We start from the raw sequence: 23,811 nt of genomic DNA on the forward strand, positions 1-23,811 counted from the left end.
TAAAGTGGGTAGTAGGCTGCAGACCAACTAACATACTGTCGGCTATATTTGATTAATGTACACTTACCTTTACTAAAGTAATCTTTTCTCTCTGTTTCTCTCTCTCTCTCTCGCACACTCTGGGAAAGACTTAAATAAATCCCTTAAACCCCTTCCTGCTTTTGGACATTTAACATGTACCCTTGTTCTGTTTACATTCTTTATCCAGGAAGTGGGCTGTATATAGGACATGTTCCATATGTATCAAAAGCCCTCTATAAATAAAGACATGGTGTATGACTTTTCTGCTATAAGGATCAGAAGTGTGTTATTTACACTGAGCTTAATGTAATGACTCAATGTCTGTCTGAGTAAAGAGACCAAAAGAAAAACAAGGTAGAAAGAAAAACAAAGAGAAAGGAAAAGAACAATTCATTTTGTATGTCAAGGTCTTCTTTCTTTGCTTCCTTTTCAATGATGTGGCTATTTCTTTATTCCTAAACCTTTCTTTGGAATAGCTTTGATTTTTTTTGGCGTTCCCTTTCTAACTCAGGTTGAAGGATCGCTGTGGCAGCCAACCAGCGAGTCTCAATCAGGTCCCAGAGAGGCGACGCCCACTGAAGGCACACCAATCAGAAAGCTACCTGCCTCTCGGTAAGTGAAAGTCAAATGTAACATGTGACCTTAGTATGAGACACAGAACAATATTGGCATTCTTTTCTGTTTTCTGACCTTCTACCTTTATCCTCTTCTTCCTGGAACCTCCTCTACTTCTCCAGGATCCAAACCCCAGCCTCCTGACCTTCTGCTGCCGGGCCCCAACCCCAAGTCTCCAGTGTTTCGGACGGGCAGTGAGCCGGTGCTGAGCCCCTCAGTCCCACGGAGGTCTGCAGAGTTTCTGCCAGGTCAGTAGGGGGATACAATCCAATGTTAAACAAATCTGTTTAAAAACGTATTGGCCAGGATTAAATGCATTATATATATATATTTGTTTAGATAAAGTCCAAACAGCATGTCTTATCTGTTGTAAAACCAAAACACACACACACACGGTGTAATCTATCCTTATTTGCTCCTGCCATTGTTTGTATGGAAATAGGAAATTACATGTAACCCTGTCCTCATATGCTTCCATGCACTTTTTGGTTGTTTGATTCAAATTTGGCAAATAGAGTAAAGTGAATAATATAAAAACAGAAATGAAATAACAAATGTCTCTAACGCAGACACAGAGGCTTACTGCCTTGATTGATTACATTTGGTTGCAGACATATCTGATCAATCATTTGGTGTTTACAGGCCAGGCTATCCGGGGCTCAGACAGCCAGCTGTGTCCCAAACCTCCTCCAAAGCCCAGCAAGGTGTCCCTGGCCCGGCTGCCCCGCTCCCCCGCCCTGCAGCCTCTGGCGCCCCCCCCCCATCTCCTCCAGCCTCACAGACGCCCCCTCCACCTCCCCCAGGCTGGCTGCACCTTCCCTGGACTCCACAGGTGTGGATACTCATGGTTCTACATGGAGGAGCGGAGGTAACTTTATTTCTTGTAAAATGCATCCACAGTAGGTCAGTCACGGTGTGTAAGGAAAGACTTTTAAACGTATCAGGAAAAGATAGTCCTACATGAAGAGGCACACTCGTACATAGTAGTCTGAAACAGAGTTCCAAAATACTTCAATTGATCAAACATTGCTATACTATTAATTTCTGTTTTAACAAATGAACTGTTTTCATTATCCAAGTTATTCAACCTAATTAATTTAAGTTGCTTTCAGTCAGTTGAATTTTCTATATCAAGATTACCTTTTTTAAATGCTCTGGATGTGCATATTCTATTTTGATACCTATATAATTGATACATTGACTGTGGAGTAAAGACATCTATATATAAATGTCAACTTCCCCTCTTAAAAACCAAATGGAAATAAATGAAGCGCTGTTGTTGGTTCCCCACAGCCACCACAGGCCCTCCTGTTCCTCCAGTGAAACCCCTGAAGTTCCTCCAACAGCTCCACCCTGCAGACTCCTACAGCTCCTCCAGTTCTCTCCTCTCCCCCGCTGAACAGTACTCAGATTCAGAGACAAACGCAGGATGGACTGAGCGCCTGCAGCCCAGTCCCGCAGAACCGAGGTCCTGCAGCCCACTACAGTGGGAGGAGCCAGACTCCATGTCGGACCTCTACCTTCAGCCTCTGCCCTGCAGCTACGTGGAGAGACTGAGGAGAGAGGGAGAGGGCGGGAGGGAGGAGAAGGAGAAGGATGCGGGAGGGAGGAGAGGGCTGGATAGGAGCTCCTACCATCACGCCATCGCTGCTTTGGAAAACACTAGCGAGGAAGAGGAGGAGGACGCAGGGAGGAAGGTGGAGGAGGAAGAAAAGAGGAGCAGTTTCCAGCGGCCGGTGGAAGAGACGGAGTCCACGTTCCGGCCTTCGGAGTTCGGATCTCGACTTTTGCCGGAGGAGAACAAACCGCTGGAGATGGTGGTGCTGAAGAGAGCCAAGGAGCTGCTGCTCAGCCACAATCACCACAGCATCGCCAGACACCTGCTCATGGCCGACTGCCAGGTACACACACATGCACACACGTCTACATTGGAGCTACACATGTTTAGTGTTGCTCCTCCACACAGATGTTCCATTTATGTGTCTCGAAATGAGATTTCTATCCTGCAGTTAATGCAATAAAATGACGCAGGAGAATCACACCCCTGAGCCGAGCACAATGTTCCACTGTATTACACACAAACTGGCAGCCACAGAACAAGAGGAAGATACAACGAGACTGACCTTTTTTCCTCCTCCAGGTTGCGAGGATAGTCGGAGTGACTCCAGAGGTCAAAGGTCAGATGGGCGTGTCCTCCGGTTTGGAGCTGGTGACGTTGCCGCACGGTCGACAGCTGCGGCTGGACCTGATGGAAAGGTAAATATTAAATCACACATACACACTGCAGCACGAACATTGCATCACACATTTAGTAACACACTTCCAGGAAACCCCTTTAAATATAACCCAGTGACTCCTTTCAAAGGGGTCCCAAGTTAAATCTCAAAGGTCACAATCATTTTGTTTTTTCAAGTTTGTTTTTCTGACCTTTTGGGGTGTTTTTTCAAGATACTGGGTACTTTTGACTCTTGCCACTTATAGAATGTATTTCTTTGAAAGGGTTGCAGTCCAACATGGTTGGGAACAACTGGTTCGGTTAAACCAGCCTGCTCTCAAACTAAAGATTAAAGATGATATCATTGATTCATAACTGCTGAGTCATTCATTCTACTTCCTGTCATTCTTCCAAAAACTCACTGAGAGATCAAATTAGAAACAAAAAAATACATTGACATCACATAGTTGTTGACTTGTGTTGATTATCCACCCCTTCTTGGTCTCCCAGGCACCACACCATGGCGATAGGTGTTGCCGTGGATATTCTGGGATGTACGGGTAGCGCAGATGAGCGGGCCTCCACCTTAAATCGCATCATCCTGGTCGCAGTGGAGCTGAAGGACACGGTGGGCGACCTGTTTGCTTTCACGGCCCTGATGAAAGCTCTGGATCTGCCACAGGTAACACACACACACACACACACACACACACACACACACACACACACACACACACTTTCAAAGTTTAACAGAGAGTGATGAAATAAAAGTATCGGATAAATAGTTCTCAATCATTACCTGCCAGAATGTTTCACTTTGTTGTGTCATTTGTTTTCTATTTGCAAGAATATGTCTTTCTGTTTGTAGGAAATCTTTCAACTTGATTTGTGTTGTTTTTTACTCTCCAGATCAGCCGTTTGGAGGAAACATGGACAACTCTACGAAGGAACTACACACAGACCGCCATCAACTACGAGAAAATACTCAAACCTTTTTACAATAATCTGTATGAGGGCACAGGTACTAAAAATGCGCACACACACACACACACACACACACACACACACACACACACACACACACACACACACACACACACACACACACACACACACACACACACACACACATTGGCCCAAGGTGTCTTAAACAGCATCAAACGTGGATTCAATAAAAAAGGGGAGAAAACTAGCATCAAAACAAATTATTAACAATTTAGACAGCTGTCACATGCTATACAAGTGTGAGTAAAGACAATTTAATGGAAGTAATTATAACATTTTTAGAATCAAATGTATCCCTGGTTAATCACATCATGTTTTTAAAAGCACAATTAATTAAATGTCTACCCTACAAGTGTTGATTTCATCCCAAAAATTCTCAAGTGCAGAATAATGTAACATGATAGAGATACTAGAATTTGTTATAGATTGAAGGGTTACAAGAATGTTTTTTTTTAAATATGAATGGAAAATAAAATGTGGCTTTCTTCTGCAGCTTCCTCCCTTGCAGTGGTCTGCGTCCCCCTCCTGCTGCCCCTCCTCACTTTGATGGAGCGCCCGTCAATCACACCTGAGGGGGCGGAGCTCTGGGAGACCAGCGACCAGGGCTGTGACATCATGCTGCGCCACCTAGAGGCCGCACGCCAAGTGGCACACAACGCACACAGCTACACAGCCAACGCACACAAGTTATTACAAGGTAAAAAAAAGAAAACGCACAAACATGTACAGAAAAATATATAGTTTGTGGATTATAAGAGAAAAATAAAAGATGTCTAAAATATGTAATTCTTCATCGCCATCAGGATTGACATGGGATGAAGACCTGTTGGAGGTGTTTAAAACGGACTTTCAGCTGCGGCTGCTGTGGGGGAGCCGTGGAGCTTCAGTTAACCAATCAGATCGCTACAACAAATTCAACCTCATCCTCACTGCGTTGTCACGGAAACTGGAGCCCCCGCCTAAAACACAAACATTAATCTGACTCCAACCTGAACAAAAACTCTGACATCAAATGCACTTTGGACTTCAGTCGAGCATCAGGAGGACAGGAAACAAAGAGAAGAAGAGGAGAACTGTGACGAGGCAGGAAGTTGATCAGCGAATGATGAAGAGGATACACTTCAACATCTTCATACAGAGACTCAGCAGCCGAACCTCATGTCAGATGTTGATTAGGCTCTTCATTTGTTAAATATTTAACAAAAGTCTGTCGTTTTACTCTAGTTTAAAGGCTTCAATTTCACTCAATGACTCATAGCTCTGACACCTCACATTTTAAGATACACATGCAGGCATAATCTAAAACATACCCGGATCAAGATCATTACATTTGAATTACTCTAGCCATTGCCATGATCAGGAGATGCAGGCAGTATCCAAAGTTCACTTAACCCTTATGTTGTGTTCGGGTCTCCCGTGACCCGTTTCAAGTTAAAATGATATAATAACTACGCTCTTGTTTTTTGTATCGGAACAAGGCTTCATGATATCCTCCACAACAGCTATATAAACACTACGAAACTGATTTTGACCATTTTAGCCAAGTCTGAAGGTCTCTAAAAAAAAAGTGTATAATTTGGTGTTCGGGTCTGGGGAGACCCAGCAGAATTGTTTTGGGTGACTCGAGGTCAATTTGGCCCAATCAAGATTCATCTTTGACTTTCGACACCCCAGCCCCGCCCCCTTCATCCACTGTAACAAGAATTGTTCGCAACATGCACCTGGTCAACACTTTTGAACTCAACACAAGTTTTAAATCCTTGGAACTTGAATCCTTCATGAAATGGAAAGATATGCAGCTTTGTCACAGCTTATCTATAAAACAATCTTTTTAAAGGGAGTTACTGATTCCTGAGAACAGAGCAGACAAAAGGAGCTTAAACTGAGGCTTGTAATGCTTTTTTCCTGATAAGGCACTTGTTTTATTTCTACTCTGACATTCCAGTTAATGGAGAACATCATTTTGCCACATCAAACTACAAATAGCTCATCTTGTGACAAATATATTCAGAAGAAAATGTCAGGATGTGTATGCCCTCCTTATTTATTTATGTGAAAGTAGTTTTATAAATGGAGGAAGGACATTTCCCTACAAAGTGCACATCTCTGTATGTTGCTTAGATAGAAAGAAAACATGTATTTGAGAGTTGCAATGAGATTTCTGGCTGTAATGATCTCTGTGACCTTTGATATAAAATCACTGAAAACAATGATATTATATAATAACATTATATAACAACATTCACATTAATATAATATTAAAAAAAGTTTTTTTTCACAAATCATTAGATATATAATATTTCCAGGTGAAAATATTTTTCTTTCTGCATAAACCTGAAAACTAAGTTAACATGTGAGAGACTAAAGTTGTATATAATTGAAAAAGTAGCATGTTAAGAGACTGTACATATTTCCTGTAGAAGACTGACTGTAAAAAAAAAATGTTCGATGATTTTAATATGTTTATATTACTATGAATTTAAGAATGAATAAATATGGTGTACAATCTGCATCTTTGTGGACATTTGGCTTTGTTTAACTTGTTATTGAAATTCATTCGAGCATAATTAAGGTACTTCTTTACGGCACTTGTTGAATGCATTTTACTCATGAATTCACATGAAGTAATACACTACGTTACCTCACAGGGAGATTCAAAAGAGAGCTGAATTGAAACTCACTTCTTCCTAAAATGTCAAAGAAAACCAATCCACTTCTTTCCATTGCTGCTTATTTTATTAGAACAATATCTTGGAAGAAGAAAAAACAAAGTGTCTGACAACATTCAAAGTAAAAAGATGTGCACAACAATATGGAAAGGGAAGTACTGCCATTGGTTATTACAACATACAACATGGTAAAAACACATTTACATGGATGTTAACATCATTCAGAAACACTTTGTACCTGCTGCTGTTTTTATTTACTGTGATTGGATGTTGATGCTGATAAAAACTTTTATCGTGAGTTAAAGAGCTGAGAGAATAATCTGTACAAAGCTTCCACAAGACAAACATGATCGCGTTCAAAAACAAGAGGAATGTAGAAGTGTTTTCTTCTGGGTGGTAAACAGCACCCCACTCACAGTAGCATGGCTTCACCAGCGCCATATTAGATAGACGTCTATATATCAGTATATATGGGGCTGGGCTTCACTAAAGAACCGTTGCAAGAACTTTATTAAAGCTGCTTTGTTTTATATTTTTGCATAATATCCAGAAGTACAGTTAAGTGGCTATAACATTTACTGAGCTCAACGTTTTTATATGTATATTAATTGACTAAGAAGAAAATGTTTGACTGATTGCAAAGGTGCTGCGTTTCGACTGACATGTATTCTTTGATTAAAGGGACAGTGCACTCCAAATATGTCTGAAAATGAAGAATATGAAACATCTGGAGTGTACCGTCTGTTTAAGAGTTAGTATAAATGTTATACAAGCATCATCATGGCAACATCAATACAAATTCAGCAGGAAACAGAGGGGACTGTTTTGTTTATCACTGCCTATATCTTCATGTCAGTGGATTATCTTTCCCACCATCAAATAATATTCAATTACATGCAAGGTAGTGGTTTTAGTGCTTAAACTGATGTGGTTTGCTTTCCCCCCCCCCCATGTCCTTTAGCAAACAAAAACTCTCAAATGTGCTGATCTTCTATCTTTTATATTATTGTAAATAGAATATCTTTGGGTTTTGGAAAGTTTGTAGAACAAAACCAACAATGGAAGACATGACGATGGGCTGTTAGAACTATTGATAGGCATTATTCATGATTTAATTTGACAATTTATAGACTTAATCCAAAATAGCAAATAAAAAGTTTAAAACAACTATTTGCACCCCCGACTGCTTAACCATAGAAATGTGATTTGACGTTATGACTGTATTGCCATTGGAACAAAAATAAATCTAATATGCAACACTTTACTGCACGCATCTTATGTCACGGTTTAGTTTTCAAAAAAGGCAAACATGTAGTTATAGCTAATTTTAAAGAAAAGCAAGCAGGCTAGCAGATGTAACTAACCATGACGACAGATGTGTACACACAAAATTGAAAGCACTGATAGATCGATGTATGCGTTTACAAGGCATCATTATTAAAAACCAAAGTGAAGGAATGGGTTAGGCTAAAATATTGAGTAGAGGAAAAAAAACTGTTGGATATTTTGGGAAAAAGGTTTTTTTATCGTGAAGTTGGATGAAAATATCTACACCACTCTCAAACCTGTACAGTACATCTGAAGCTACTGCCAGCAGTCGGTTAGAAACAGCTAGCCTGGTTCTGTTCCAATGGTAAAAAGTCCTATGTTGTGGAAAGCAAATTTCTCTCAAACTTCTATTGTTTTTATCCGATGCAAAATGGACCCGGATAGGAGAGAACATTTGGAGAACTGTGACTGAAGTTCAAGTAACATCCCCGACAGCATCATTCTGTACATTTCACAGCTTCATAGAAGAAACACTGACCACTACGGAGCCTCCTGCTGTTAAGATCCACAAAGCAGCTGAATTATTAGTGGCATTTTTTTTCAACAGAACAGTCAAACCTCAATTGTGTTTTGTTGAGAAAGTGAATGGTTAAAACGATCACCAAACGCACAAAGAATTAATGTAAAGAATCTAGAAAACCATGCAAAAAAATGGTGGGTCATTGCTCGTCAAGAGTTACAAAAAGAGTATAAAAACCATCAGGAAGAGGAAATGATTAGAGCCGTTTTTGTTTCTCGCTGCTATACAGTGGTCATTCATTAAGTTCACGCCTCTCAGCAGACAACACAGACCTTCATTCATTCATTCATTCATTCGCTTTAATTCATTTAATCAGATTCAAATGCTGTAGTACTTCAGCGCAAAGTGCATCAGTTCAATTCAAACCTTGTTGTCTCTCATGAAGAGTGTCAAACAAACCTAAAAACAATCACTATGGAAAAACATTCAGCATGACATAAAAGATGTTAATATTTACAATTCATTCAATGGTAAAAACTAACATCACACATGTAACGCAGGCACATGTAGACACACTTACATATTATTATGTATGGAAACCCAAACGTGCCAAAATTCAACATGTGTTTTCGGCCCATTTGGCCTTCCATAGCGGTGTTTACATATCATTGATACATGTGTGCATCTGTGGTCACATTCACAAATACAACCAATTAAGATGGGAAAAAAACTTTTTTGATAATGGAGATGCAGTTGAGGGTCCCCGAGGAGGTAAGGCTGAGCCCAGGTGGCTGATGGGAGATATAGTCAGGCAGAAGAGTGGAGACATCCAAAAATCCATCCAAAGTAAAACAAAATGGAGTTTTAAGGCAGAGTCTGACTGCAAAAAAAATTGGTGCTCCTCCATGTTTAGTGTTGTTTAAGGTGGTCCAGTTCAACTTAAGATGAGCCATGGTTTTGTGAGCAAAGGTTTCCATCTGCTGGTCAAATGGGGGTAGTACAACCCAGGAAGTAAAGGATAGGAAAGATGGGAAAAGAAAGAGAGTGGTAGAGAGGTCCTGTGTTCACCTGATCGGCCTGCTATCTGTCTAATGAGTAACTTAATGACGTTCAATGCACAAAATCATACTCATCAAAATACACCGGGATGATGCAGCATTCAACACACAACTCACATCCATAGTTACACACACTCATATAGTTGCAGTTAAAGTCACACATGAAACGTGTGATCATGTTTGGGACACGTTAAGGACATGCGGCTGTATGAGGGTGAAGGCAGGCATGAGGAGCAGAGTGGCTCAGGCGGGCAGGCAGGCAAACATCACCAACAGAGCACAGATGATGACAACAGGGATGAGTGCAGGACTGACATTGTTAGTGTTAGCAAATACTGTAAGCATAACTGACCCTAACAAATGTGACAAACCCTGAGAGTCTGAGATTAGAATTCACCGATGCCCTCTCTTGAGTAGCTGGACTCAAAAGTAGTGGGGAACAGTTTGTCTATTCGGAGAATATAGTATGGAAATATAAGATTATTTTACAAATACATTTTAGAATAAATGGCAAGTGGGACTTTGAAAATTGCGTTATGAGACAGCTCAAAGCTACTTTGAGGTTAAGGGTCCATTCTTTGGAAATAGAACTTTGACCAAAAAAAGCTCATCACAAGGTTTACTTACTAGATGTTTCCGAAGCTTTCGGCAATATTTCATTCATTAAAGTTGCCGTGTTATTTTTTATGATGAGAATCTCTTGTCAAAATGCTCTTTAATGATTTAAGGAGCCCATTAGTTTAAAAACAAGCTAAATAAGAGTTAATGGTCACCCACAACAAAAGGCCCACAGAAAACGTTTCCTGGAAATGTTCCTCTTTGTCATTCAATTATAAATCCACAACCAATAAGAGCAAGTCCTGGTATGGCATGTATTTTTACTGTACACAACATAACTAGTGAGGTCGTAGCAGCAGTTGGTTTCTATTTGCTGTCAAACAGTGTTTGAACCCTCAGAGAGCAGAACATCAGTATGTTTCCCCCTCCTGATGTGATGGAGGGTAGCCATCACAGCCTCTAGTAACCCAGAATGCTTTGCTGGTTATGGATATGTGAGCATGCAACATGCAACCTGTCTTTATTTCATCTCTTTCCCTCTCTACCTCTCTCTTTTCTTGTGTCACCCCCACCACCAATAATCAGCAATCAGCGTGAGCCCTCCACCAGCCAATCAAATCGCCCGGCCACCCTGCAGCCCTCAGGAACCTGCAGTCACATAGAGGAGAGAGGGAGTTATAACAACATCCGGTGCTGCAGTTCGATCTCACGCACAAACGTAACCAAATACAAATAATAGAACTGATTCACATAAAGGAAGAACAAGGATTGTGTTTATACGTTCGGCAGCCTCCCAATTAAACACATTTTACCAGTTATTTTCCAACGTTGTTCGTACTGCACTGTGTTGACTGCATTCACTTAAATGTCATTACACTTCAGAACCATTTTCACTGCACAATTTTAAACTTTAGAAGTACAGAGTTCAAGAATACGGCTGGTGATAAATGTATTTTCTTCTTATAGCTTAACAAATGAATTAAGCCTACTAAAAAGAGCCTACTGTTTGTGTCTTTTATTACTCTGTGCTGCCAAAAATACTAAAAAGGTACATAATACTTACTACAGGGCAAAACACAAGTATGACCTAATCATTTAAGTCAGTTTGAGTGAATTATGTATTCATATTAAAAATGTATGTAAATAAAATGTCTAAATGATATTAAATTAATGCAAGATTGTTTCCCACATCATCATCATGGCGTGCCAGATTTAAAACATGTTTATCTTCCTTACATATTGTGGCACTGCAACTTGTAAAAGTTATCTGACAGGTGACTGTGTCTAATGCAGGTTTATTGCTTGCACTAAAATGTACTGCTAGCAGCTGAAAATAGTCTGAGAAATGCACTATTTTTAATAAATGTCCACTGAGAACTACAGTGACTTGCTGTTACAGTGAGTGTTAAGGATTTTAAAGTAGGAATATACTATGTACTATTTGGGACCTGTTTTGTAAGATATAGATAACATTGTTGGTTTAGTTGTTTTGCATTAGATTTGTTGACAATAATGCTAGATCAGGCAAACCCCTGTCAAGGTATGATACAACACTACCAAGGATGAAACCTGACAAACCTCTCTAAGTGTAAGCACACACACACACACACACACACACACACACACACACACACACACACACACACACACACACACACACACACACACACACACACACACACACACACACACACACACACACACACACACACACACACACACACACACACACACACACACACACACACACGAAATCCTCAAATAATTTCCACACATGAATCCAAAGAGCTTCAAATCAGTTTTAAAATTCTCCATTTAAAAAAAGAAACATTAAAAATAATTAAAAAATAGATCATTTCTAATATATTACATAAAACTTAAAAACTTTGATCGATAAGAAGAGGTGTGGCCTCAACACACACACACACACACACACACACAGAAATGCCTCGTATACATTCACACACCATTTAAAAAGGGTTTTCCTATTTGTCTCTGTTCTCTTACACTCACCTCTGATACACCAGTCCCACAGATATGACAGGAGGACGAATGAGTACAGTAAGTGGGATACACAGGAGGATAGAGAGATGAGATGGAAATCAGAAAACAGATAACTGTCCATGCAGATGTGGAGATGCTGTCTTTGTTTCCTTGTTGTAGTGTTATTTTGAGAAAGAGAAAACGGGGAGGATGGAGAGGACGACAGACAGGATGTGAACACAGTGTTAGACTCAGATGTAGGTGACAGCACCTTTGCTGTTTTTCTCCATGGTGATTTCTACGTAGGAGGTTGGGACGTAGCCCTCCTCGCCGCTCTGCTTCCTCGCCCTCGTCCAGCCGTCGCCTTTGTCCTCCTCGATGATGTACAACACCTGCAGCGGCAAAGATACGTCTCTTAAATTACTGGCCCACATTATTGGTTGGAAATAAATAAGGCTAACTCAATTCATGTACACTATTGGATTTTTTGAGGATTCTTTTTGTCAGCTAGTATCACAATAGTGTATTTTTTTATAGTACCACTAAGAGTCGCCAAAGTCCAATACTTTGAAATGTTACACTCGGACTTTAAAAAGCAAACTATAATGGTGAAAAATAACATGACTTAAACAGGAGGAAATGGTGATCGGTGGATTAATCTACATATGGTGCTCTAAAGACTTTACAGCAGCAGGACGGTGGTAGTGGGAATGATTCAAAATGAACTATAGTGTGTTTGTTCATTTAAGACAAAAATACTTGTTCATAGGAACAGTTAAATGCTGGTTTGGGATTGCCCACAAATATATTTATAACCTTAAAAAAAAGCATTACCTCATCGTCTGCCATCACCAGTGTCCCCTCGTTCTGACCTAAGAGTCAGACAAAGCATAATCGCATTAAACACAATAAGGTTAGATAATAAAAGCCGAGTCACTTCCCTTTGAGAACAACACTGAGAACATTTGTAACACTTTATGGTGTTTGTCATTACCATCGAAGGAGTAGAGCGCTTTGCAGTGTCCGATGACCGGCAGCGGGTCGTCATCGTCAAATTCGTCGTCAAACTCGTGCGGGTCGGGGTTGGGTTGCCCGGGCTTTGGAGGGGTCGTGCGCTTCTGAGGCGTCTGATGCTCCTGACTGGTGTCGTCTGTGTAACTGCCCTCAGGACTGAAGGGAGAAAGGCAGCCGAATGAGGTTGCGTTTGCATTCATTAAAATACATCACCGCTCCTTGATTATATATAAACAGCAGACTCATTATTAGTCGTATGAAGAAAATTAAATCTAAGCAGGAATATTAGAGATTGACCAGCGGGTCTAATGAGTCTATAAAATAACAGAGCTCCTGCCTTCATATTGTTTGGGACATTGTTTATGTTTTAACAAGAATTATGATTTAAAAAAGGTAAAATTGACATTTTCAGATTTGTCAGCAATTAACTATCTAGTTTAGAATGAATTAAAAGGAGATTATTTTTTATTTTAAACCCAAGTAACTATTTAATCCATTCTTCATTCATGTTTAATAGAAATGTTTAATTGCAGACAGTTCACATGTTAAGCTGACCCACTATGCTCTTAAGGTTAGACAAGCAGTACATGTCAGTTACTTAATTGGAGGAATACCAACTGGACCTTGCCTTTATTTCCCCTATTATCAGTACCAGATGACATTGTTCACTACTTCCGAGGAAATGATTTAAAAGTAAACCATGAACACAAACAGCCAACTACACAAACAACGTTAAAGGTGGGAAATAAAGACTACTTACTAAACTGAATGACTTTGAAATGAATATGAATATGAATGTTGTGAAAAAATACATCCCTGACTCTATACATGTCATTAATGAATACCAAATGCTTAATATTTGATCCTCTTGCTCCCTCTGTCTGTCAGTGTGTACCTCTCTCTGCCTTGAGGAGTGTGATGGTGGTTGTCGGCGCTGTGTCGTCTGTCTCCTCTGGAGCTCTGCTTCCCCTCCACCTCCGATAACCAAGTCTGTCAACAAAGAGAGAGAGGTTTCAGTCAATATGACACGTCTATTCTAATACCATCCTCATCTACATAGTATCACATTATGACCAACTGTAAGACCTGAACAAATACTCAGCTGAAACCTTTCACCTGTAATCCGTCTTTCTTTTTCTTGGATTTTACAGTTGTGTATGTTTTGGCTCTATTTCAAGCTAAACCTTCCCTTCTTACCTCGTTTTTGTGGAGTTCTGAGCGCAGCTTCTCCATGTTACACATAGTCTCTGATATTTTGGGCTGCAGGCTGATGGGGTCTCCCATCTGTGGATTCTTCTCATACACATCCTTCATCTTGTTCAGGGCATCTCTGAAAGACAGACATGCTTCGGTGTTGGTGATGGACTCATGATAATAAGCAGGTCACAGGTCATGAGTAACAACGTAAGCAGAACCATGTTAAGGCCCTTTTGGTCATATGTGGTGAGGATTTAGACTGGGCAAGGCATTCTGGGTGAAGGCCAACCTCTGATCTATCTCTTTCTGGAGCTCTTTTCCGAGTTCGTCGATCCTCTGCTGCAGCCTCTTCCTCCTCTGCTCGGGCGGTAAGTGGCTGTAATCCTCCAGAGATGGGGCCTGGGGATGAAAACAAAACAAAACTACCAACTCAGAGTTTACACTGACTGGAGGAAAAATGTGTCAATTAACTTTCTCTGAGGTGTGAAGAGGTCTGTTGGAAATGCTCGACTGAAAAAATTAATCTCCAATTTTGTTTTTTAAACTGACTGATGCAACAAACATCTAAAGAGACGCTATGGTTGGTGATGTATGATACATCTTATTTTTAACCCATACCTTGGGCTAAATAATAACTAATATTTGAATATTTGTTTTTTTCCCCATGGTTCTGCTTTAAAAAAAAAATGTGGATTCTGAATTGACTGAATATCCTATCTGTACTTACCATTTGTCAGTACTTACCATGTATAATATACAGTAGGAGGGGACAATACCATACGGTAAATAGACTTACAATGGGGAACTCTAGTTCTATTTTAGTGGGTGTGATGAAGCTTCAGTAAGTGCATTATAATATGATATGTCAGAAGGCACATCAGGTACATCTATTTTCATTAGGAGAGGAGACTTTACTATCACTACTGGGTTTAGATATTGGGCACTAAGGAAAGTCCTACATGGTGAGGATACATTCTACTCTATACACACACTCACACACTTACCATCTTGACTGACCACTGACGTATTAACCGTTACAATAAAGAGAGACAAACAACATGGGATGCTGGTTAGTGGTCAGTATGTAAAGCAGCCACTATCAAGCCAGTGGGTCAGCATGAAAACCAGATGCTCAGATCACTACACAGTTTCAGAGATGGAACTTGCAACACATATCAGAAGTAAATCACTGCACACCAGGAGGTTAGTGTGAATATTTCACATAGCTCATGTATATTACACAGTTCATTTATATTAAATAAGAGTTTAATGCACATTCACTTTTGAATATTTATACTACACAATTATTCATTTCTGATTTTATTTCCTGCATTTATTAAAAACCAGATTATCTTGTGAAGGGAGGCCGCATGTTTATATTTTTTCCACTTTAATGTGGTCTTTTATTTTGTTATGATTGATATACCTCAAGGGTATAGGTGTTACATTTTAATTGGAAAAAATGTATGTAACTCGTGTTTGTTAGCAATAAATCTTCACAGGTCATTTGTAACTGAATTCCTATAAAACCCATCAACATCCTCTACTTTTTTCCATCTGGAACACATCTCTCCAACTGGGATAATATTACAATGAGTGATGGATCACGTCAGTAGTCAAACAAACGGTAAGATTGGTTCTTCTGATGGCCATTTTATTTGACCATATGGAAGAGCTATCCACGACAGTCCTGACTGAAGAGGTTTGTCAACTGTTCTGTTAAACTGTGTGCAACAGAAAGCTCTGCTTCAGAGCACACTGACACTGTAAGCGGAGCCACTCCAAAACACACAAACACACCACTGCAAACTGCCAGCATCAGAGCAACACACCTGATGTTGAAAATGCTGGTTTTCCCCACACAGCACAGCAACCAGAATGCCCAAATCCCTCCAATATACACATGCCTATTCCCAAACACCAGATCTACATACACAGACCAAGAAAAAGAGCCAATAAGAAAGGAAAGGAGAGGAAGGAAGTGTCTGCCAGTTTCTTCAAGTTACAATTAAAGCCATTTTAAACCTTAAACCCAGTTTAAGGGTTAAAATGGCTTACATCTTAAACCAAGTTTAAGGTTAAATTATATATTTAAAGCCATTGATTGCTTCTTTATGTTTGATTGAACACTATATATTTTCTAGAACCTGCCGACATCCTGCAGAAGACATTCAGAAAACATAAATCACTTCAACTTGTCAATCAAACACACTACCTCCTGTCTCACCCCTCGTCTCAGGCCTTTCAAATTCTGAGGCTTTCTGGGTGTAGTCTTTATCTCAGAGAGATAGTGGCTCACTAAGTCAGTGCTGAATCGGGAACGGGAGGACGAAGGTGGTGAAGGGGGAGAGGAGGAAGGAGACTGGTGGGGAGCAGGAGGAGAGAAAAAAACCAGAGGTCAGGACGACACTCTTTATCACAAGAGCCTTTCGGTATATTATTCACAGGATTCACAACAAAACATGGATCCGTCATAAGCATGACTCGTGTGTGACTTTCTCTGATGAAGACTGACTCATCATCCAGGCCTGGGGGGGATCATGGGTTTGTGTGAAATTAAGAGCAGTGTGTTAAACAATTAAACTATACACAAACACACCCTATGCATGACACATGTTCCAGCTGATGACGCTAACATAGACCAACAGCACGGTTAATGATTAACCAACATGCTCTTTATGAGAGGGGCAAGGTTCAAGCAGTGTATCACAGAATATATTTGAATGGGTTACAAACATTGGAAAGGTGACAATGACCTACGACTGGAGATACATCTGAGGAGCAGAGAAAGTTACAACACATGGGTGTTCAGGAAGTGACTGATAAAGAACAGGTTTTGCTGCATGGTTGGAATGTTAACTGCAGATTATAATGACAATGACAAAATGGTGATCTTTAAAGTACACAACTGAAAAGTGAATTGACAACCAGCTGAATGAAAAAAAGTAAACTCACTCACTGTTAAATAAATATAAATTCTTAAGGCACTATCTTTGACTTCTAGGTCTCTGTACATCATACACCAACAATGAGTTAGTGTCCATACTTTGAAGAACATATAATGTATGAGAACAGTTCAAGTTTGAACGTATTGCAAATAAAATATTTAAAATAAAGAAATGTTAATAGCTCCCCAGAAGAGGTTGCCCTTTCTTGTGTTTATATAAGCACAGTTGTAATAAATGGATGTTTTTTCATTTCTGTCTTATATCTTATGCTGAGAAAAGGTTTCTAAAAACATTAAAACAAATAATTAGGCCACAAGAGAATAACTCCCACTTGCTTCCAAAGGGAATTTCCCCTGTTTCACGATCTGTTCTTTTGTCGTTGCATTTAGAAACACAGTGGACTATGGTAAATGACGTCACTAGTATGGAGGTGTGTTCCTCAATTTGAAACATCTTAATAATAATAATAATAATAATAATAATAATAATAATAATAATAATACCTAATTATTCTTTTATTTTGGCTTTTTTAAATTGTTGATGTGAGATATATGCTGAGACATAATGTGGTGGTCTTAATATTGAAGCATTAGTGTTTAATTTAAAGTCATTTTTATAATCTATTATTTAGCACTTGATTCATTACATTAAAAAGGCAACAACACATACACCCCTCCCTCCTCATACCTTTGGTTTCTTCCCAAACAGCCACAGCTTGTTCTTGGTTTTGCTCATGGGGTGTTTAGGGTCGGACCGTGGCGCCGGGGCCTCTCGTTCTCTCTCTACTTTGGGTGTGCTGCTGATGGTCCCATCTGAACCTGACCTGCTCATATGCTGACTGAAGTCCTCGAAGGGGAAGTCGCCTGGAGGGTCGAAGCCCGATTTAAACGACTCCACCACAATTATTGAATCCTGGGAAGAGGAGAGGAAATAAATATATGAGTGGTGTGAAACGAAAAGGGAGGAAATACCAAGTAAAATATGTTTGGGTTTACTGTTTTTCTCTTCCTTTCTAACATCCTTCGCTCTGCTACATACCTTTCGGCTATCGACAGCTTTGGCAGCAGAAACCATCCCTTCTAGACATTTGGAGACGATGGGAATGACTCTGCGCTCCGCCTCGGCGAAGCTCCGGTACGTCTCACCGAGCTTTACCGTCCGACGTTCGTCCATGTCCTGCAGATTCTGTAACAAGAAGCGAAAATAGAATAAACACTATTAACAAAGTGCTCATAGAAACACTTCTACAGGCTTATTAGCCGTAAACATCCTGTCAGAGTTAGCAGATCCTTTTCCTGGGCACCATTCATACCTAGTCAGTATATTTGAAATGGCTTACATGAGACAAGCTGCTATGCTTGACATTTTAAAATGTTTTATTCTGCTGGGGCTCTTTAGATAAATAAGATCATATCCAAGAAAGGCCAAACATATATATATTACATCACAATCCACTCTTAAAGACCATCTAAAATATTATTACTCCAGTTGTTTAAGAGAAAAATCCCATACTGTTGAACAGCTAATTAATTTCATTCACTTAAATGAATTGAATTCTAAGTTTTAAAAAAAGTGGTTATTACTGTAATTCAAATCCCTACGAGAAGCTTTACCTTGAAGATGTGTGGTATGGCATTGTTGAAATGTTTCCACTGCTCTCCGTTGAAGTTCTGTAGCTGAGCGGCGTACTCGTTCTTACTCTCGTCGGCCATGTGGGTGCGCAGGTAGAACTGGGCTTTGGCCTGAACCGTGACATTAAACATGAGAACCAAGTTAGCTGGAGCATCAACAACCTCTCGTTTGTGTCAACATTACCATGCTAGCAAATGACAGGCATAATAATGATACGAAGGGAAAAACATTTTGCATTTTCCTCTATTAAAGGATTGTGAGACATGTTTTCATAGCATGGTCACATGGTTTTAACAGAACAAATCCAACATATTACCCCACTCTTAATATATTGTATTTCTTAAGCAAGGATAAAGCCACCTAAAGCTAATTTGTAATTGCCTAATTTGAAATTTGACTTGACATTTGAATCCATCATCCTTATTTCCAGAGTTATTCTGTAAAAAACTGTAATGAAACCGTACCTCATGTAGAAAATAAGGCTGACTGGGCTATGCTTTAACCTCTATTTGGAAAGGTTTATTTTCCTCCAAGCTTAAACTTAATCCACCTAGTCTAATTATACAGTAAGTGTGCAGGAAAAAGGGAGCTAGAGTATAATTTACTTTAAAAAGCATAAATTATACAATACTAACTTTGAGAAAAGCAAAATACTAGGTATAAAGGGTTGTAAAAGGGAGTCATTGGTCTTGAAATGTGGATTGTATTACTGAACTGCTCATCCAATAATGTACCGTCTTTGGCCTCGTGCCCGCTATAAAGTGAGAGTAAACATGCTGGTGTTTCCAGTGATAATGAAGAGAGGAGAAGTTAGTTCTCAGTCGATCAAGTTATTTTGAGCAGTTGTGTTTCAGGCAGAGCTTCCTACCTTCTCCACCTCCGATTTAGTGGCGTTGATGTCATTATCTAACCGATCATAGGTAATCTGGGATTTCTCTGCTTCTTTACACTCCCTCTCAAACTTCCTTTTACTCTAAAAGAGAGAAACAAAAACAGAAAAGGAAAGTTCATACATCAAGAGACACATTTTCAAAGAGTCTTCAGTGAATTAAAAAAAATAAAATGTGAATGAGTGTTCAGAACAAAAGCCAAGAGGGAGATGAATCAGGCAGGGAGATAGATTACTTCCTGCCAGCCCATCTGGGTCACATTAGTAGTGAAGGAAACAGAGAATAGCTGAGACATTGCAGTCCAGTCACCAAGTAGTCACCATTGAAGTCATGCAGACCACACACTGAAAATGTGCCAGTGTCAAGTAACTCAGACCTATGAAATCTGAGTGGACATGCATTTCTTATACATGTAATAAGCAGGAATTGGATTTTTAGCACTCTAGGAATCGTGGAGGCTAATTATAAATGTTGTAATGAGCCGATTGTAATAAAATGTTTTTTGTAAACGCATTAAAATGACCTAAGAAGTGAACAAATGGAATATCAGTTGCCTTTTCACGAGCCAAAAAGACCGTTGTTGAGGGCCAAATGTGACACATGGGCTGGTGTACACTGAGGTGTGTGTGTGTGTGTGTGTGTGTGTGTGTGTGTGTGTGTGTGTGTGTGTGTGTGTGTGTGTGTGTGTGTGTGTGTGTGTGTGTGTGTGTGTGTGTGTGTGTGTGTGTGTGTGTGTGTGTGTGTGTGTGTGTGTGTGTGTGTGTGTGTGTGTGTGTGTGTCTCCTTGTCCTGGACCCTGTCCTGGGAGGATTGCCAGAAAGAAGAATAGGTCACTGCTGTCTTTTCTCAGCCAGAAGCGAATGTTTTCATATTTCTATTACATTTGGGACTAACATTACAGGGGACCCTATATTACTTATCTTGATATAAATGACATACAATTACCACACATGACGTGCTACTCTCTTCATTAAATAATGGCATGTGCGGAATTAAACTGGGAAAATGCAACCCCTACTTGTCCTAAAGTACACCTTTGTTTACATTTCTTGCATTCCTTGCACAACAAGTATGAGTCCAGCTGGCTGTCCCTAACAGAGGATATTTACACTAAACACTTTTTCTCTGCATTCCCCCCTTCTTGAGCCCTCCCTCCCCACTCACATTGTCCATCTGTTTCCAGCAATGATCCAAATGCTGCTGGGCCTTCCTGCCCTCCTGTAGATGCTGCTCATATACACACACAAACACACACACAGAAACGAGACACATTTACACAGGAAAAAACACATAAATAGAGCTCATAAAACACATTCATATGCACATACACAACATAACTGGACTTTGTATCACTGTTACGTACATAAATACAATCCTCAGGAAACAAAAAGGGCCAAGTTTACAAGAGTCCAGTGAGTAAAGCAGAGAAAGAACAAATTCAGACTTACCTGCAAATGAGTTACACATTACATCATTAAGACAATGTTCCATTCATCGTTAGAGCATAATGTTAGGACACTTCACATTTTATACCACATGTCTGATTCAAATATATTCATAATTTGGCAAAACCATCCCAGCTCAAGGTCTACTCATTACGTTTTCCTGAGGGCAGATAGTTTTGCAGAGTAGCCATGGAGATGGATGTGTTGACATGCGCTGACGACGACCACATGATGAGGTAATGAGTTCAGAAGGCCTGTAGCGGACCTTGGCTTGGGACTGTTTTGTCAAACCAACAATTTGCTTCACTTATAGGCCAACACTGAGGAGAAATCTTTCAAGTGCTGAGGATGAAATCTACTGTGCGGTGTCGGTCAGTAGACCTAGAGTTGGGATGTTTTTAGAAACTATGGTTTTCAAGGTCAGATTTCTAAATGTGTATCATGACATACCAATATTTACCTTCTTTCTTATATTTCAATTCTGTATAATTTGTCTCTGTATACGTGTCATGGCCTCCACCACTAGTTTTGCTTAAAATCTCTGAATAGATGTTTTATATGTGGAGGGTTCGATAACCATGAGAATACATTCTGCACATGTTGCTCATTTCTTCTTCACACTACCTCTTTTAAATCAGCACAGCTATCCACTTTGAATAAAGTATATAGTAATTATTTTTTCACTGTACTCATTTTCTCACATAATTATATTTTGTAAATATTGTCTTGAATTTGTTAGAATAGTCTTAAAATAAAACATTTAAATAGCTGTTGTAAAAGTAGTGTTTATATTGTACTTCTGTATCTTTGTATGTATGACATATACCAAAAATAATTTGTCGTATGTGTAAACCTACTTGATAATACAAAACAATTCTGAAGAGATGTTACCTACTTAAAAAAAATCTAACTCAAAACAATAAAAAAACTAAAATAAAAAACCAGTGTAATATTTCTGTAATAAATCTTGACTCAGTTCCAATGACATTATTATACAAATATTAAATAAATGTGTTTCTGCAAGTTGCCATTAACTAAAATGACACACTGTCAGTAAATTATAAGACTAATAGACTAATTCTAATATAGAAAGCCTTATAGTGTATCGATTTATCTGGTGCTGATCATCACTAAACAAGAAGGGGGCGCTGTTCTTCCTAAACACATGGATGACAAATGTTTGGGGCCTATGGCCTCAGCAGATGGGGGAAGAAGTAAAAGACAGATGGTTAACATCACATCCAACATATGCATCCCCTTGAGTGAAGCCAAACAGAAAATAAGTGAATATGAGGCGACACACAGGATATAAAGGGCAAACAGCAACATCCGTTTCGTGACAGAAAGCAGCAGGTTCTCTGGGAAACGTGGTCTTGATTATGGATGGAAACACTGAAAACCAATGAAAATAAACTCTTTTTTGCAACTTTTTTGCAATTGTATTCAGAGTGCAGTGACGTATGGACTTGTTAGTGAACTTACATGCTTCCTCTCAGCTTTGAAGTCTTGGCTGTACCTCATCAGCTCTCCGTACACCTTGTGAGTCATCTCCTCGGCAACCACCTCCCTCTGCCCGGCGTAGTCGTTGAGTTCATTCAGTACGGAGTAGAAAGACAGACATGATGTGAACCTGCACAACAGACACACATCAAACAAGTGATTATCACTGCAAAAAAAACAGGCTTCCTCTTTTTGATCTGTTCACAGAGACATCTGCTGTCCATTAAGAGCTGAAGAGAACCCAGAGCCTAAATGATCATTACTTATTAATAGCATCTAATGTATGATACGTGTAGTGTATGTATGCAGTGTGATATGTTATATTATTGCATGGATCTCCCGTACGTACCTCTTGAGCATTAAAGGTCCCATGTCATGCTTTTCCGGTTATTACCCGTCCCCTTGTGTGTTATGTAGCTTTTTCTGCATGTAAACGGTCTGCAGAGTCACATACCCTCAAAGTACACCCTGTAGGGAGTACAACTCTAACACAGAAAAGACCTGTCTATGCTGCCCCAGAACGCCTCGTTGGAGGTTTCTCTTTTTCCATTGTTTACTTCCTGGGTACAGTGACGTGCCCATACCCAAATGGACCCATTGGTCCAAATGGACAAATCCGTGGAGCCGTTACGTTACGTCCGTGGAGCCGTTGGGATTGAGCGTGTGTGTGTTCCTCACACACACACACACGCTCAATCTTTTCTCAGCTGCAGCTCCGCCGATTTCTCCTCCCTGAGACGGCGGGACGCGGCGAGGCTTTGAGTCGGTGTGTGAGCACACACACAAACTCCCAGCCAGGCTGCGGGTGTGTATTCGGGCTGGTTTCGGGCTGGGTTTCGCTCTGTCTCGCAGACTGCCACTGGGCTCATAGGGAGGGGGGGGGCAGGAGCTCCAACAAGCCGTTTAGGACAGAGAGTGAATAATCATACTTTACAGAGATGCTGAATGAGAAACCAATGTGAGTTTGGAACATTGCACAATATAAATATATTCTAGTATACCTCAACAATGGAATTATGATCAGTAGAAATGGCCATGACATGGGACCTTTAAGTGAATGAAATGGAGTATGGGAAATTGAAGGAATGGTTTGGCACTGAAGAAAGAGACTGTTTTCCTATTTATTTAATCGAGAATCATTCTGAATCATATCACTACCCTCATATCATTTGGAGACCCTTGTAAGCTCAACTTTTGAAGTTTGTGTATGTGTTTTTCACCACAAACAAACATATTGTGTAGGAATAATTGTTAATGTATCTAAATTTGACA

The 23,811-nt window shown here is 39.8% G+C and overlaps 2 protein-coding genes across 6 annotated transcripts in view; one reads left to right on the plus strand and one right to left on the minus strand.

Moving 5' to 3' along the window:
- The window catches only part of bcar3 (BCAR3 adaptor protein, NSP family member), a 40,313-nt gene extending 33,933 nt beyond the window's left edge, over positions 1 to 6,380 (plus strand). The window contains 10 exon segments of the mRNA XM_034237406.1: positions 533 to 633; positions 759 to 884; positions 1,279 to 1,400; positions 1,402 to 1,504; positions 1,930 to 2,537; positions 2,777 to 2,892; positions 3,362 to 3,533; positions 3,761 to 3,872; positions 4,350 to 4,553; positions 4,660 to 6,380. Of these exon segments, the coding sequence (XP_034093297.1) occupies positions 533 to 633; positions 759 to 884; positions 1,279 to 1,400; positions 1,402 to 1,504; positions 1,930 to 2,537; positions 2,777 to 2,892; positions 3,362 to 3,533; positions 3,761 to 3,872; positions 4,350 to 4,553; positions 4,660 to 4,838 (1,843 nt within the window). The 3' untranslated portion in view covers positions 4,839 to 6,380.
- Positions 6,381 to 6,570: 190 nt separating this feature from the next.
- The window catches only part of fnbp1l (formin binding protein 1-like), a 59,019-nt gene continuing 41,778 nt past the window's right edge, over positions 6,571 to 23,811 (minus strand). The window contains exons 4-17 of one of the 5 annotated variants that reach the window (XM_034237347.1): positions 22,522 to 22,669; positions 20,759 to 20,821; positions 19,573 to 19,677; positions 18,686 to 18,814; positions 18,111 to 18,257; positions 17,760 to 17,984; positions 16,340 to 16,486; positions 14,414 to 14,523; positions 14,125 to 14,257; positions 13,823 to 13,917; positions 12,908 to 13,083; positions 12,748 to 12,785; positions 12,185 to 12,305; positions 6,571 to 10,578 (exon numbers count right to left, since the gene is read on the minus strand). In XM_034237347.1, the coding sequence (XP_034093238.1) occupies positions 10,571 to 10,578; positions 12,185 to 12,305; positions 12,748 to 12,785; positions 12,908 to 13,083; positions 13,823 to 13,917; positions 14,125 to 14,257; positions 14,414 to 14,523; positions 16,340 to 16,486; positions 17,760 to 17,984; positions 18,111 to 18,257; positions 18,686 to 18,814; positions 19,573 to 19,677; positions 20,759 to 20,821; positions 22,522 to 22,669 (1,645 nt within the window). In that variant the 3' untranslated portion in view covers positions 6,571 to 10,570. Of the gene's footprint in view, positions 10,579 to 11,715; positions 12,306 to 12,747; positions 12,786 to 12,907; positions 13,084 to 13,822; positions 13,918 to 14,124; positions 14,258 to 14,413; positions 14,524 to 16,339; positions 16,487 to 17,759; positions 17,985 to 18,110; positions 18,258 to 18,685; positions 18,815 to 19,572; positions 19,678 to 20,758; positions 20,822 to 22,521; positions 22,670 to 23,811 lie in introns of those variants that run through there. The other 4 variants (XM_034237348.1, XM_034237346.1, XM_034237350.1 and 1 more) reach the window with 4 other exon arrangements.

Source organism: Gymnodraco acuticeps, unplaced genomic scaffold (assembly GCF_902827175.1).
Source record: "Gymnodraco acuticeps unplaced genomic scaffold, fGymAcu1.1, whole genome shotgun sequence".
In the NCBI taxonomy this organism is placed as follows: domain Eukaryota; kingdom Metazoa; phylum Chordata; class Actinopteri; order Perciformes; family Bathydraconidae; genus Gymnodraco; species Gymnodraco acuticeps.